Here is a 17,230-nt window from a genome sequence, read left to right on the forward strand (position 1 = left end):
GCATTGTCATATTTGAATTTGTTTTGTGTAGACAGTGCTCTGTTGCACAATAATTTAACAGAGGAAATCATTACCTCTATTTACATGCATGCAAAAATGGGTTGTACAAGACAAACTTTTTAATACAAAAAAAACAACAACAACACTGGTACACTAGCAGGCCCGGCTTCTTAAATTAGTGAGGGTGCTCTCTCTCTCTCTCTCTCTATATATACTGTATATATATATATATGTATATATTTATGTATAAGCCGTCCATTGCTAAAGCGCAAAGAGTGCTCCCTTATAATCACTCATCTTAGTTCATCACGACCTCACAAAATTACATTATGATCAAGGAAGTTCTCAATACTGCACAATGAATCTCTTATTTACATCGCATCTACACTTTGTTGTAATGAGATGATTTGTGCTGAACCCTAACTTAAACGCTTCTGATTGGCTGTTGTGTTCAAGAAATCAACAGATATGTCTGTTATTGGCTACATTGCTCAACGCTGCACAAACACACGATCTCTAGAGCGCGAACCATAGTGCACTGGATAGTTTGCCAAATTTGCAATGAAATGCTATTATTACAGCTTTAACTGAGGGTGCTATTGATTTCATTGAACCGGGCCTGTACACTACTGTAACATTTGTTAAAAAGAAAGTATTGATCTTATACTAAACATCTTGCACTTATATAAGTCTTGGAAAATGTGCTGTACAATGCTGCCTGGGCATTGAAGATAAATATAAACTAGAAACCCTTGATATTCTGAAATGTTTAATACTATTTAAATGACAGTTTTAGTATTTAAAACATTGGTGAAAGTTTAACGTTTCTCCTAAAATAAAATTGAAGACAAAGCTGATATCTCAGTGAGACATATAAGAGAATCAGCCCTTAGTGTCCTGAGCGGAGAGTAAGCTGTCAGAGCCATAGCCTTGTGGACAGCACATCGACGTGAAGCACCACTAGACCTTCTCACAGTCCATTCTCATTTTGGACTCTTTTCTCTCAGATATTTCTCATGTCTCAGTTGTGTCTACTTTTATTTCTCCGAAGGAATTTTAGGAGAAACATCTGAAATGCTGTTGATACTAAAATGAGAGATATATGAGAATCTCATCTAAGTCTCCTGAGCTTAGGAAGAGCAACCACTGAGCAATACATTTTTTCTATGGGTAGTCATACTATGAGTCACCAAAGTTTTTAAAGTGTCAGAAAAATGAGAGTGAAAGAAAAGGGAAAAATACAAAAGCACAACACTGAGACAGTGTAGGCTCATCCTGCAATCTAAATATAGTGATATAGTGTTGTATTGCCTAAAAAATGCAGCATCTTACATTTCACATAGTCTTTAATAAGGCCACTATCAGTATCGCCATGGCAACCATTTTTTATTCAAATATTTCCCAGCCGCTCATGTGAGTGCAAGTAAACTAAAGCATGTCCATTATAGCATTTGTACTGCGGTAGTTTTACAATCTACAGATCATTCAAGCCTCGATTTATATCCTGAATTATGAATAATTAGCCTGCAGACAGTTCCACTGGAATATTAGTAGGATACTGGATTCTCTCTTTCTTCATCATTCAGTACCATGATAGGAGACTTTGGGTGCCAAAATGGGTGTTTTTTTAGATGAAGGCATTATGTTTTCTTTTGTTTTGTTGTAAATGAATCATATAATGCTAAACTGTGTATAATGTAAACCACTGGAGACCACAGGAGGCTGTCATGACCTGTACTGCATTCATAGAAAGTCAGATAATATAAACATTTCAATATGAAGTATTCTTCAAGTGACCATGGGGCTGAAACATTTCTGACGCAGCCATGCACACTTACTAGAGCGTCTCATTTAAGCGTTTATCGCTGAGCAGGACTCCACAGTCCTGGACTAGTAAAGATGATCCTCACTAGAATACAGCCCTCCGTTTGAGAAACACCCAGTGTGTTATTAATCCAATATCTTGAAATGTTACATTTTAAAGTAAAGCAGGAATAAAACATCCTCCCTAAACAAGCCTATTGAATGCTGTCCTATACCTGTAACTGTTATGCGTTCAGTATCTTTATGACTTCTAACCCAACTGGAAATGGGTTGATCTAATATGAAAAGCAGAAGGAAAAGAGAAGATTCCTGTCTACATCCTCTAGATGAAAAAATGATTTTGACACCTTATTATTGGTCAGGACTTCAGCTATGCACAGATTTAATTTAGGCTTTTATTCACATGTAAACATTCATCAATGCGCACACACAGAGAGCACATCTAATATGGCAGCTCAAATTGCGAAACACGCAAAGACAATCATCATCGCGCGTCAAGCAAGCATGTGTGAGCTTCCCTTCACCACATTTCAATCACTGATATACGAGCATGAATAGAAACAGGGAGGTGGATCACACGTCCAAACCTGACGTGAAAATATTTATTCTGATTTTTGTGACAATATCATGCAGGCAAATGAAGCCACACCAATCACTAGCATTTCTAAACACTCATAGGGTCATCTTTTTCTGTCTTTTGAGGGAACCCAGCTAGCCGTAGAGTACTGTTGAGTCAAATACATATTTACTGCAGCTCAAAACAAAAGTGGTTCACGGTTTACAAGACAAGAGTCCGTTCATAAGTCTGTTCATGTCTAAAGTTCAGCCAAATGATAAAGTGTCCCTTCAACATTCAGATCTACTAATTAAAGTGTAATATATACATATACATGAACAATGATTATTAATGGATTTGCAATGTAAGCATCATAACAAGTCAAGTCACCTTTATTTCTAGCACTTTATACACAGTCAGAAATAAACCGGAAAATAACAGAATTCACATTCAGCTGTAATGCAGCTCTAAAAAAAGACAGTAGTGTCATTTTTCAGATCAATTCAGTTCAGTGTTGGTTCAGTTCAGATTAATAACAGAGCGAAGTTCATCAATTTGAGCTGAGGTCAATTCAGCTGTAAAGCAGCGCTATAGAAGATCAATTCAGTTGAAGTTTCATTCTCATCCGAAGTCAAATTGATGACATTGTGAGGCAAAGGAACACAAGGAACCAAAACTTTTAAAAACTGCCAAATCTTCCTTATATTGTAATCATTATGATCACATCATGTAATCGCTGCTGTTCACTGTTTTTACTTAAATGAAGACATGACGTTAACTGCATGAATTGTTTAATCTACATTTCTGCCATATGAACATTACTCTGATAAAAGATCACTCTTAAATGTAATAAATAAACATTAATTTCTGTGAAGCCACTTTAAAATGAGATGTATTGTGAAAAGCACTATACAAATAAATGTGCATTTAATTGAATATGTAACGAGGTACCTGAGGGTACTTTGCCCGAAAAGGCTTGAAAGCTGCTGTTGTAAAGTATTCAGTAATATGTGCTGCTAACGTTAACCAAGCTGTCTGAGGAACCAACAGGATTTTGGATGCTCTGTGATTTTCTTCGCTTTGGGAAAGCTGTTTAGCACAATGGTCCTCCACTGGATGTCAACTGAGCAGAAATCCCTAGAAACGTCGCAAGAAAATACTCAAATCCTACATAGCAAGCTTTAAACCCTGCATTACAACCCTTCTTTTCACAGATTTCAGACTGAAGAATCTCTGCCCAACCCAGTGCAATATTGTGACTCTGTATTGCCGTGTTGTTTGAGCATCACAGGGACCGTGTTCTTTCTGAAAACAGTTCAGTGCTGCTGCCACCATCCTGCCGCTGATGATGCCATTGAGATATATGGTGAAACTTTATCAATAAATGCTCCAGAACATTGAGCGAAGCGTTCAGTGACCACCAGGATAACAAAGAGACCTGATGTACTTCTGATCACAAGCCTCCTGAGCGCTTCGTTGGCTTGCAGTGTCAAATAACTGCTCAACTGATCAAGCTGTGTTCAGCAAAAAACTCTCGATAGATGGCTTGTCTAGCCAGTCAACACACATGACTTCATTCCCTGTGCAAATAAATAAAGGTGGCATGGGATCGAGCCACAACTGTAGCTTTTTATCTTGGATATACACTGCCGAGCTCCAGAACATCTGCTTCAATGTAGGCAGCAATTTAAGGCATCATAAATATAAGCCGTATTTAAAGATGACTTATTTTGGTCAAATTCCAAGGCAGCATCCCATACATTCTTTGTAGAGGAGTAAATCCCATACAAGCTCAGTAAAACAAACCTTCTGATTCTGGAGAGAAATGTCAAATATAAATATAGTTCATTCAATACTGAAAAGCATTAATTAAAAACTATTGAAAAATGGTCTAGTTTACCCATTTAGTTTGCCGTGTATTATTGCTTATCTTAGCTAAAGTATTGAAATTAGTTGTGAGCGGAGTCTCCAAGCTAATAAATATGACAAACATGCAATTGATTGACTGTGTGTGTGAGAGTACACCTACTTATTTTGGGGACAAATTTATACTCAAAAGTGGGCTAAACCTGACAAAAACTTCCAAAACCTCCCTTTAGGGATGTCCTCAATTGTAAAACTGGTATAGAAGTCAATAAATAAAAAATAATAATAATTAAACTAAATGGTAAAAATGCTGGATGTTTTCTGTTAGGGCTAGGCTGAAATGTAAAACTATCTGCATAGACATCTATTGTTTTTATAAACAGTGTCGCCGTTTAGATGTGTGTGTGTGTGTTTGTGTGTGTGTGTGTGTGTGTGTGACTAAATATGTCATTATATATTATATATGTCATATGAAAATCACATGCGTTTATGGATTTTGAATGGACTACAGGAAGATTACAGAATGGCAGATCAGTATCAGAATCAGATCAGAATGCAAGTATGTTTGTTCTCTGTAGATGAGCAGTGTGAATGTGCAATAGTAGATCTCTCCAACCTCCAGCATCTCTAACTCACAACAGATGCTCTCTCCATCTCATGCAGAAGAACAGCCTCATCCTGTGCGTCTGCACTAAGCATCAGATCTAGGCGTCTGTGTTGCGCTCAGCTAACAGCACCGCATGCTTCCGTATTAATATTGCAGTCAGGCAGCATTGTGCCTCATGCAGCTGCGTCCCTGTATCTGCGGCACGCCGGCCCCGGGGAACACACTGACCCAAATCAGCAAGACAAACACGTTTCACACCTGCATAAACGAGTTAGCGGCCGCTAATGATGACACAATGCACTGCACTGTCCGCTAACAAGGCAGGAGACTGTAGAAAGCAGAGTCTCTGTGAACTGCATGAATGAAGGGATGAAGGACGTGAGAGAGAGGAAGAGAGAAACAGAAGAACAGGTGTGTGAGCAGCAGGGTGCTGGAGAGACAAGACGACGCCTAGGAACAGATCCAGACCACCTGCATCACAAAGCAGGAGCTTCTCCATCATCTACAGGCCTGTAGAGTCGAACGCTTCCCTGCTGCGACTCTTAGAGCATCACTGACGTCAAATAAACCAGCCGCAGTCGAAATGTGTCAACCGTAGATTTATTTCTATAGAATGGTCTAAATTCTTTAGATGTGAGAGAGAAACATGAAGCAATTCAAACCAAATGACTTCAGATGTGGCTCATCAGATCAGAATGTAGCTTTAGGTGTTAATTTTACTTTTGAAAGGCTTTTATTTTGAACTCTAGTGTTTAATAAAGTGAAGCTGTTTTTGCACTGATGTCATTCGTTAGTTCTGAATCATCTGATCTCATCTTTTGCTTTGTGCTGATCAGATTCCAAATAAAATGCAACAATCAAGTGAGATGAAGCACCTTTCATTTTCATTTATAATGAAATAAAATTACTTATGAAAACAGTATTGTCAAAATCCAGAAATAACCCTGCTGTATATTTACAGCATTCTGTTTTATTTAGTGCCCAAACATGTTTACATGAAAACTGCTTACTTTTGTTCACATGGTCTTCAGAACAATAATAGTTAAGTGATGGTTCAAATAGATTTTCAGTCATCAGGTTATTAGGCAGCATGCTATTATACATGATTTTTTCCAGGACATGTTATTTGTGCATTTATTTATTGAAGATGAAGCACTATTTCACATCCTAGTGGCTCGATCACTAACTGTGCTCACAAACCGTAACATTATTTGACCTGTGACTCTCTGATGCTGTGAATGGTGATTGCTGAGTGAATTGAATCCTGGATACAGATGAAAGGACAGTGATGTAAGCGTTTGTGCCACTGCATGTCGGTTCTGACTAACACAAACACAAACACAGAATGAAGCAACAGCGGTGCTCAGACTCGGAGAAAGCAGAATAAACTCACATCACAAACCCACAGCGAGTCAAACTAACGTCCAAGAATACAATCTGATCAGATGAGCCACCCATTTATAAAGATGATGTAATCAGAAAGCACACGAGTGAAAGTCTTTCACGTCAGGGCCGGAGACCGAAGTTGGGTGGATCAGGGTCATTTTCTGGGTCATAAATGGGTGCCAGACAAAACTGCGCCAACTCAATGATTGATCCACATTCACTGATTCTGTAAAGGTCTAAACTTTATATGAGGCGCTTTAACTAGCCTACTGTGTACATATTTTCAAAAATGTATCTTTTGATACAGTGTGCTAATTGTGTACTGATGTTGTTCTTGAGAATTCTTGTGAGATTCGCTTTGCTGCTGTTGAGTTTGGATATGCGTAGAGTTGAGCTTAGATTCATGCGTAGGATCAAGAGTCTGATTATCTGAGTTCAGAAACTCTGCAGTGATCAGAGCTTAATTCACCAGCATCTCACACAAATACCTTTTAACGTTAATGAAAAAGACAGACACAGGTTTGGACTCATTTAGACTCATTTCCATCCAAACACTGTTGACACTACAGCAGCACATTTGGCTTTTATATGTGTAGGACATTTCTTGCATGAACTTCACATTAACATTAACATGTATTTAGCAGATGCTTTTATCCTAAGCGACTTACAATAAAGCAGATTAAGAACTTCCTCACAGAGCCAGCAGTATTGAGGTTACAGCACAGGTGAAGCCCAATCATCTTATTGCTGCCGTTTCTTTTGGCCTCGGCTTGAGATCCAGCAGCATAGACATGACGGTGATCAGTGGTGCTTTTGAAGCAGGTGATTTCCTCATTACTATGCTAGTGACTGTAACGAATTTAGCACAGTTGTTGGCTTCCAGTTGCATTTGTTATTTAATAATCTCTGGCAAATCAGAATTCATTACAGTCAAAGGGAACTGCCTACCTCACAGTCTACAACTTTTTAGCAAATACACCTGTTTCAGGGTGTTTAATGTTTATTGTGTACTAACGCTTCCACTCCTGCACAAACACACACACAGCCACGAAAAAGACTTGACCAGTGGCTTCAGCATTCATACTGTCAAAGCTGATCTGTTGGATGAGGCAGCTTAGAGTTGAATTTCCATTTGAACTCTTTGATATGAGAAGAATTAGATTTTTCTCATGCTTGAGTAAGGATCAATTTGACATCTGACTGAAATGTTTCACAGAGGCTTTTTCAAAACAGACCCTTTTGAAAGCAGATTTTAAAGAAGACAACATACATTGTGTTACTACCCCTGTCTTGTTCAAGGACTTTTATGTTGAAATGTTTTCTGTGTTCTCTTTGTTGCTGTTTAGTTCCTGTTTCTTTGCCTGCTTGTTTGTCTCCATGGTTCCCCCTTGTTAGTTGTCTTGGTGACTGATTAGCTCCACCCCCTTGTTATCCTGTCTATTTAAAGGAATAGTTCCAAAAATGAAAATTACCCCATAATTTACTCACCCTCAAGCCATTCTAGATGTGTATGACTTTCTTCTTTCAGACGAATACAATCTGAGTTATATTTTAAAATGTCTTGGCTCTTCCAAGCTTTATAATGGCAATGAACGGGTGTCGAGATTTTGAAGCCCAAAAAAGTGCGTCCATCATAAAAAGTGCTCCACATGGCTCCGGGGGTTAATAAAGGCCTTCTGAAGTGAATCGATGCATCTGTGTAAGAGAAATGTCCATATTTAAAACGTTATAAACCGTAATAGCTTCTGCTAACTGTCGTCCACGAGAGAGTGGTGTTCCAGCGGATGACGTAAGACGTTGTTGTAGCGTAAGCTCCGGTGAGAAGTGACGAATGCGGAAGTGCAGAGGAGAGAGCAAAACAAAACACCGATCATGAATTAGAAGTACAAAACGAGGATTTGTAAAGAAAAATGTCGGAGGATTTCTGAGAGGAGACTGATTTTTATTCGTTGTAAACAAAACTTCTCGCGAGACTAGCATCTTCTCACGCTGCTCACGCTACGCCTGCGTCCTACATCATCTGCGTACCACAGTTAGCGGAAGCTAGAGATTACAGGTTATAAAGTTTTAAATATGGATATTTTTCTTACACAAATGCATCGATTCTCTTCAGAATCGAAGGAAAGAAGGCCTTTATTCACCCCCGGAGCCGCGTGGAGCACTTTTTATGGTGAATGAACACTTTATTTTGCTTCAAAATCTCGACACCCATTCACTGCCATTACAAAGCTCGGAAGAGCCAGGACATTTTTTAATATAACTCCGATTGTATCTGACAGTCTGAAAGAAGAAAGTCAGATACACCTAGGATGGCTTGAGGTTGAGTAAATTATGGGGTAATTTTCATTTTTGGGTGAACTAACCCTTTAACCCCTGTGTTTGTCATGGTTCTTTGTCTGGTGTTGTTTTCGTGTGCCCTTGTCTTGCCTTGTTTCTTTGCCCTGTGCCTGGATGTACTTTGTGTTTTTGTTGTACTAAACGTTTGCTGCATTTGGATCCTCCGCTTCTCTTTCCCACGACCACACGTTACACTACGGTATTCTACAGCACTTTACCCTGGAGAGCCTCTAAATCTACCATACTGGCAGACTGCATTTTAATGAGCCTGAGCAATGTTTTATACATATAAGCACATCTCTCACTCAGTGTGGAACAGAACATGCCCTATTTAATCATTGGAAATGTGAAATGGTACATTAAAACAGTTCTTGATTAGTGGCACTAAAACGAATGTATGCCAATTGTATAATAAGAAATGTTTGTGTGTACTAGCCTGTTATTATGCACAGCATTTGTGTTTTTGAGTGTTTCCGTCAGCTCGGTGTTGTTCTCTCTCTCAGCTGGGCGGCTGTGGGATTCTGGGAGTGGGAGTTTGGCTCTCCATCACGCAGGGAAACTTCGCCACGCTCTCCTCATCTCTACCGTCGCTCTCTGCTGCCAATCTGCTCATCGCTGTCGGAAGCATCATCATGCTGATTGGCTGCCTGGGCTGTGTGGGCGCGGTCAAAGAGAACCGCCCATTGCTCCTGAGCGTAAGTAAACTAAACATCCAGTTTGAGTCAGTACAGTACACATGTGAGATAATAATAAAAACCTCACTGGATGCCATTTTGAAACTACACATTGTACGAATCAGAAGCATAAGAAATAGCGTTTCATCTTGAAGTGATGTGCTTGTTTGATGGTATTCATTAGAATCACAATGTGACTTTCTGCTCATTGTTAAAGGAATAAGATGTGGCACTTGAGTGGCAACACTGACGTTGAGTAGAGTTTGATGGCTGCCGTAATAGAGACACTAGCAGGAATTCAAATTAGCATCCGCAGGTAAAATACAGGAAAGTTTATTAGCATAATTTCCACTCCACGAGGAACAGGTTAACATGAACACATCTGTCTGTCTATGGCTACATTCACACGGTCAGTGTTTGAGACTGACAACCGCATTTACTGTGCGTCTCGAAATGTCACGTTCACACAGCAGCTTACAGTAGCGTCTCGAATACTGTCTCTGTCTGTATGAACGTGCAACGGGAGTCAAGACGTATTCCTTACCAGTTACCATAGCGACAGTGACCAAAGAAATATCAAAGATGGCGACGTCCATAAAACTGAAAGACTTATCGCTTTCTGACACGACAAGAGTCCAACTGAGCCGCAAGTTCATCCGTCAGATCTTCATTAACCGACAGCAGCTTTTATATTTGTGTGGAGAGCGGAGCATTTGAGTCGCGCAGAACACAAAACTGACCGGAGACTGGATCTAAAACATTCAGATGACACACAGCTCAACTCAGACCGAAGTGATTTAAACACATCCTATGCCGTAATCATGATCAACTCACAAATGAACTTCCAGCAGAACTTGAACGCATCAAAAGAATGAAGGAAAAGACGTTAGCAGAGATACTTCAGCTGCACATGCTGAAACATGCTGCATTAATTACATTATTTTTATTTATTTATTTATTTTGCAACCTGTCAAAACATGTTAATGTACTTAGCTACAATACTAATACTTACTGAATGATGGTTCAAAACGTTCCTGGTCAGATTAGTGGTGTAGCACTGAGGAGGATCCAGGAACACTTCGAAAAGCCCTGGTTTAATTGGTTCCATAGAGAGAAGCCATCAAATAGTTTTGCGTTGTGATATTCAAATGGTTATTCTCTGACTCTCGTACTGACTTCTGTATCTTTTAAACTGCAATCAGAGACCGTGGATGGTTCTGGAGGACAGAGAGACCTACATTCTGTGTGGGAGCGTCCCGTGACAGATGCAGATATCGGCCTAGGGGCTGCCCTGGATTGGTTTATTTGAGTTAAAGTACACTAAAAAGTCTGATGGGCAAAGCAGGCTTTCTCAAGGATAAACACAATCTGCATACATCTATAGTCCGTTGGTCTGATCATGCGATGTCATGAACGATCGACCGCAGCTCCAGAGCTTCTCTGATCCGTGATTCATGTCACACTTTATGTTTAATTCAGTCAATTCCATTCAGTTATCTTCTCAAAAGAAATACAAAAACTTTGCTTTTTTAATCCAGTAAAAATGTCTTTGCCAGTCCTATCAAATAATGAGTCAAACGGAGCTCACAGCTGATAACACATCCATTCCTCGGTTTGGAAAGGGAACAAAAAATGAATTGCACACCATATAGTGCTGAATTAGTACGAACACTACAGTAAACGATACTGAACACAGCCAGTCACTCTTTGTGGATGTTGTTTGTGGATTTTCATCTTTGAATTCCCTGAATTTTTATGTGTCTGAAAGAAACTCTACCTACATATCCCACAATTAATTAATTAATATTAGTTAACATTAGTCCTTCAGCAAACTGCAGGGCTCAGGTCAGGTCAGCTTTATTCCTTCGGTGCCCGAGGACTGAAACACCGTTGTCCCTATTTATTATTTAAAATGAGGAGCCATACACAAATGATACAGATAACTGCAGACTGCCTTATTTTTCTAAAGTTATCTATTTATTCCTATAGTGAATGTGAAAATAAATTATGCATTTTGATATTTTTATAAAGAAAAACCATGCATAAAAGTTGATGTATGTCTTAAGATCACTTAAAAGCCAAGAATCCCCAACTTTCTTTTCACCAGTGAATTGGATAAAATAAGCTAAAGGAAGAATCCGTTCCCAGCCGTTCCTCTGCTCAGTGTTTCGGGTTCAACACCGCTGGAACGGAGCAGCACATATCAGCGCAGTCTATGAATATATAATACTGCTGAGCTGGAATCACCCCAGAGACTATCATAGCCTGAAGATGATTCATGATCAAATATTCTCATGTCCACATGGGGGATGATAATGTTTACTCCTTAAGCTGCTATTTATGTCAGGGACTGATTTTAATGACGGCCTGTGCTCTCCTGTGTGTCTTTAACCCGGTGTGGGCAGAGCGGTGTGATTACAGCAGCGTTATGATGAGTGATGATGCCCAGTTACACAAACACATCTGAGACCAGGAAGAGTTCAACAAGACCTACCAGAAAATACATTTTGGAATTTGATTGAATATTTTTTCTCTTCATGGCTTTACATTTCATTAGCTGATAACAGTGAAACTTGGATGTTTTTTTTTTTTTTTACATAAATGTCTACGTGGAGACTGCTTAACTGCACAAAAACACAGATCGGCAGGAGAACATATCCATACACTCTTCTATGAACTCTCTCATGCACAGCCGTTCATGTTATACATAGACAGCTGATCAACTAAGATCCTAAATAAGGGCTGTGAATTTGCTTGATCTAACAAATTGTGGTGTACTTTGTAGCTATAGTGGAGATAATTTATTAAGATGTGCAGATAAACACACATATGTAAAGAAGGCTTTTACGGATAATCTCTGCACCAGATGTTAGCCCAGATTTTAAATTAGGATTAATTATATGAATTTTATCAAATTAAAGCCAATATTTGCCAAGTCAATTTTATTTTCTCACAACACACTGTTTTACAGCAATACATAACACAAACAGTACGATATACAGTGGGTACGGAAAGTATTCAGACCCCCTTAAATTTTTCACTCTTTGTTATATTGCAGCCATTTGCTAAAATCATTTAAGTTATTTTTTTTCCTCATTAATGTACACACAGCACCCCATATTGACAGAAAAACACAGAATTGTTGACATTTTTGCAGATTTATTAAAAAAGAAAAACTGAAATATCACATGGTCCTAAGTATTCAGACCCTTTGCTGTGACACTCAAATATTTAACTCAGGTGCTGTCCATTTCTTCTGAGCATCCTTGAGATGGTTCTACACCTTAATTTGAGTCCAGCTGTGTTTGATTATACTGATTGAACTTGATTAGGAAAGCCACACACCTATCTATATAAGACCTTACAGCTCACAGTGCATGTCAGAGAAAATGAGAATCATGAGGTCAAAGGAACGGCCTGAAGAGCTCAGAGACAGAATTGTGGCAAGGTGCAAACCAACCGCAGCTGTGACCAGCAGAAAATCTCCACGTGATGTAAAATAATGGAGAACAACCTTTAGACACCAGACTGGACATCCTGTGGTCATCTGCAACAACCGCCAAACACTTATGATTGATCAGAAAGAGCCAAAGAACGATCGGTGTTCAGCTAACAGAAAAGGAATTAGTTAGGAAACCACGTGGTCTCCGAAACAGAAAAAGATGTAAAGTCTTTACCATCTGCTTCTTCCAAATTACAAGTTGTTTCTCAGGTGCTTCTTACAAGTAGTTCTCTGTGCTCCAGGAATGAAGCATTTCCCAGCACTACGTCTTCAAGGCTGTTTCTCCAGGGAAAGCTATCACTGCCACTGGACTCATCATTCAACCGCGTGAAACACACACATCACTGTTACAAACCTCTTTCCAGAGATTGTGGCATTAGTGTCTGTTGTTTTGTGTTCAGCAGCATTTGTTGAACCCGAGCTCATACTGAAATCTTACATTTCACATAGTTTTGGATCAAGATGAGGATCCAAATTCTACGATGATTTCTAATGCGACTGTGAGAGTCTTTATGTGTGAATGAATATGATCTTCTCAGTTAACCGCTTGATATAGTTGAATGCTCTAGTGAGTTTCTGAGGCACAAGATCAATGACTAGAGAAATTAAGGTTGGGTTGACGAGCAATTAGTCATTTAAACAGCCTCACAGTGAGTCACATATGCTGCGTCCCAAATCACCCACTCGTTCACTCATGCACTACTCCCTATATAGTCATGATGTGTTTGTCTAATATGCTCTGTTTGTTCATAATGATTAAAAATATGAAGATAATTAAAATCACACAAATAAGCATACATGTTTCACGGATCTGTGTTGTAGAACACACAAAGATGAAGGCAGAAGGTAGTCTTTAATAAATCCACAGGTAAATAATTTGCATATAGAGAACAGCAACAGCACATGCAACATCCACAAGACCTGACCACAATGAACAGAGAATCAGAGCAACTGAAATACATGAGCAAACAAGGATAATTAACAACACACACCTGAACTGAACGAATGAATAAATCAAATCAACAACCATGACAAACAACACAACAGAGATCAGTGCAAACTGAACGTCCAAACTAACTGATATTGTGACAACATGACTGTATTTATTTACTTTTAGTAGATTTCCTATAAAGCACAGTCCCATCTAAAGTGGCCCATTTTTCTACACAGACGATAAACAGCCGTGAACACATAATTTGAGGTGAATAGCTTATGTAAGTTTTTTTTATTCATTAATTATATGGATTTAAGTCATCCACCAAATACAATCTTCTGAGTAATTACAGTAGGCTATTATTAGTTAGTCAAGAAAGATACCATCAAGTGTCAGTATAATTTGGGCTTTTTAAATCGACTGACAATGTTAAAGAAGTGAAAGAGTTGAACCAGCATGAAATAAAGACTGCAAGAATAAAGGAGCTGCAAATTAAGCTCAGCAGCTTTCTTCACAATGTGTCATGGCCAATAAAGTGTCTTTGAGGACATAATTATTCACTAGGTGTGTGATATGTACAGTATTGTCTATGATAATATTGTAATTATTGTTTTAACAGTGTGCAAGCTGAGATTATGAGTGTCACTCGCTTTACAAAAAAACAAACAAACAAAAAAAACCACACACATCTAGAGAGCTTTATCAGCAGACTTCATCAGTACAACTGCAAATATGGCATTGATGTTATACAACAGTTCGATAAATAAGAAATTAATATTCAGTGTTACGTATTAAGACACATTTTGTCAATTTTTGCTTTGTTTCGCGATGAAAATAGTTCCAAGTAAACCCAGAACAGAACAGTTGTGCGGCATTTTGTTTCTGAATGAATTTGCATTTTTGAATAGTTTTGACTCAGTTGAGTGAATAACACAATGACTCATTCATAAAGATTCATAAAGACGGTCACATGCTTAGTTTCAGAATGAATCAGCTCTTTGAACGAATGACTCACTCATTAAGGCCGTTACTTGCTGCCACCTACTGGCAGTTTTAGTTGCATTTTTAATGCATAATTTCACTTTTAAATATTTTTAATAAAAACATATTAATTTTGCACTTCATTTTACATAAAAAAATAGCATTATATATGCAATTGCAGTGTAAATGCATTTTTGCCAGGATTGAGCCATATTAAGCATATTAATCTGTGTAAATTCACCAAAAAGCCACTTCAGATGCAGCTTCTGTCCACTTCTGCAGTGCAAAGATGTTTGTTTTGTTTTTTGTTATACTGATTTCACTGATTGAAAACAGCGCTACAGTGTTTCATAACCCTACCTATTTATTGATAAAATAAAATAATTTAACATGAAATGGTGCATCAGGTTAGAAAATGTTCTTATAAAGCTCAAATGCAGCTTGCATTTACAGCTGTCAGCAACCGGCCTGAACCAGCCAAGAGACCAGCACAAATCCTGATTACCGTCGATGGCCAAATGCCAGAAAATATTGACGTATCATTCTTGTCAATATCTCACACCCGTATTGTACACTATTATCCACTGAATGAAAGAGGAATGGAAATGATTAATAAGAATTTGATCAATACTACAAACTGTCTGGCAGCTAATACAGTGCACTATATAGGTGTCACGGCTGGTTTTGGTTTATGTTCATGTTTCATGTCTTCTATTTTCATTCCCTGTTCCCTCATGTGATTGTGCCACGTGCTGCCCCTCTTTATGTGTCGTGTCTCATTGGGTTCTGTCTCCTGTATGGTATGTGTCAGGTTTTCAATGGCTTTTATAACAACAGGAAACAGGAAGTTCTGAAGGCCTGCAGAATAATAATAATCTAATAATCTCTCTGACTCGGAGTCTCTTCTGCTTGTGTTTCTACAGTTCTTCATTCTGCTGCTCCTGATATTATTGTTGGAGATTCTGTTCATGGTTCTGTTCTTCGCATATCAAGATCAGGTACGTGCAGAATAGATCTGTCTCATTCATTATTTTGTATTATTTCATGGTTGTGATTGGTCAGTGGTGGCATTCAATGCTCACATAATTAAGTGCAATGACAGTGAGCTGTTTAATCGGCCGGGGTCTCAGTGAATTCCTAGTTCCCGTCTCGTATCACTCCAGATTATTCTCACATGAAATAATTTCTACATCATCAGGTTTGAGACTACACGATGATGTAGATCCATGTAAATCTTCATGTAAAAACTTCATTCTTTACCTTTCTTGGCAAGTTCACATCGGAATAGCATTAACAGCAGTTTAAGCAAGTTATTTATTGGGTTAGTATCATCTAATGCTTGCAAAAGTAATAATTAAAAATAATCAAGTGTTCAGTGTAGCTCTCTCTCTCTCTCCGAGTCTCTCACACACAAACTGTCATCGTTTTGTTGGCCGTTCTCCTCAAAGCACATATGGCAGCAGAATGTGATGGGCATGTCCAGTGATAGCAGCATATTTCCACCGTGCAGCAGCGTACAGTGAGACTCTCTTCCTCGACGCTCACCAGAGAGAAAAACACTCCACTTCACCTTTCATCACTCTTAATCTGCTCAAGGTCAAGATTAGATTAAAAAAGTTGCATCATGAAGATAATAAAATAGTTAAATCATGCTATTGACAAGATATTAGTTAACATTGTGCTTTTTTAACATTGTTTTTTATTACAACGAGACACAAATGTAAGTTACATGCTGGTCAGTATGTGGAGGTGAAGTTTTGTGAGTCAGTTTTCTTTCCGTAATTAAACACAGGCAAAGAATAACTGAATCATAAAGAGTTCATAGTATTATATTAGAATAAAAATTAATGTATTTCAGGAGAACACTCACAGTTTAAGAGTTTTACTAAATGGGCTCTATCCACTGAAAAAGCACAAACGTGTCACATAATCCGCTGGCAGGCATTTCGAGTTTTCTTTCAGTAAATGCCGCAGCACTACATTTTCCCTTACAAAAATTAATATTTACCTAACATTTTATCAAGATAATAATTGGAACCATATTTATTGTTAAGTGCAAATGTATTTTGAATAATATTATATAAGATACATAAGTACATAAATGGTAATTATGGCAACATTGAACCATAATAATATGAGAGTCAGCAGCATGAGGGAGCCATATAAGTGTAGAGCGTGATGAAAGGAACTCATTTTGGATGTCTCCCTCATCGCACCATCCATTTCAGAGTTTGTCTGTGTCAGAATACACTACTTTCACACTATATCAGTGGTTCTGAGCTCCGGGCCTGGAGTCCCACCGCTCTGTCTTCCTTATTTAACACACCTGATTCAGAAGAGCGGCACGTCAGATAAAAGAGCAGTGGGCCCAGAACCAGAGCTGAGAACCAGTGCACTATATAGTAGATGACTGAAGCATTTAAGGCCATACATTCATTCATTATATTAGCCCACATTAGTCTGTACTAGAGAGAGAGAGTGAGTGAGTGAGTGAGTGAGTGTGAGAGAGTGTGTGTGTGTGTGAGAGAGAGAGTGTGTGTGTGTGTGAGAGAGAGAGAGAGAG

At 38.6% G+C, this 17,230-nt stretch overlaps 1 protein-coding gene across 1 annotated transcript in view; it reads left to right on the plus strand.

Moving 5' to 3' along the window:
* Positions 1–17,230, plus strand: part of LOC107599754 (tetraspanin-4-like) — a 25,104-nt gene that overhangs the window by 5,845 nt on the left and 2,029 nt on the right. The window contains exons 2-3 of the mRNA XM_016291434.1: positions 9,080–9,271; positions 15,591–15,665. Coding sequence (XP_016146920.1) covers positions 9,080–9,271; positions 15,591–15,665 — 267 coding nt within the window. The remainder of the gene's footprint in view (positions 1–9,079; positions 9,272–15,590; positions 15,666–17,230) is intronic.

This window comes from Sinocyclocheilus grahami, unplaced genomic scaffold, assembly GCF_001515645.1.
Source record: "Sinocyclocheilus grahami isolate Dianchi unplaced genomic scaffold, SAMN03320097.WGS_v1.1 scaffold271.1, whole genome shotgun sequence".
NCBI lineage: Eukaryota > Metazoa > Chordata > Actinopteri > Cypriniformes > Cyprinidae > Sinocyclocheilus > Sinocyclocheilus grahami.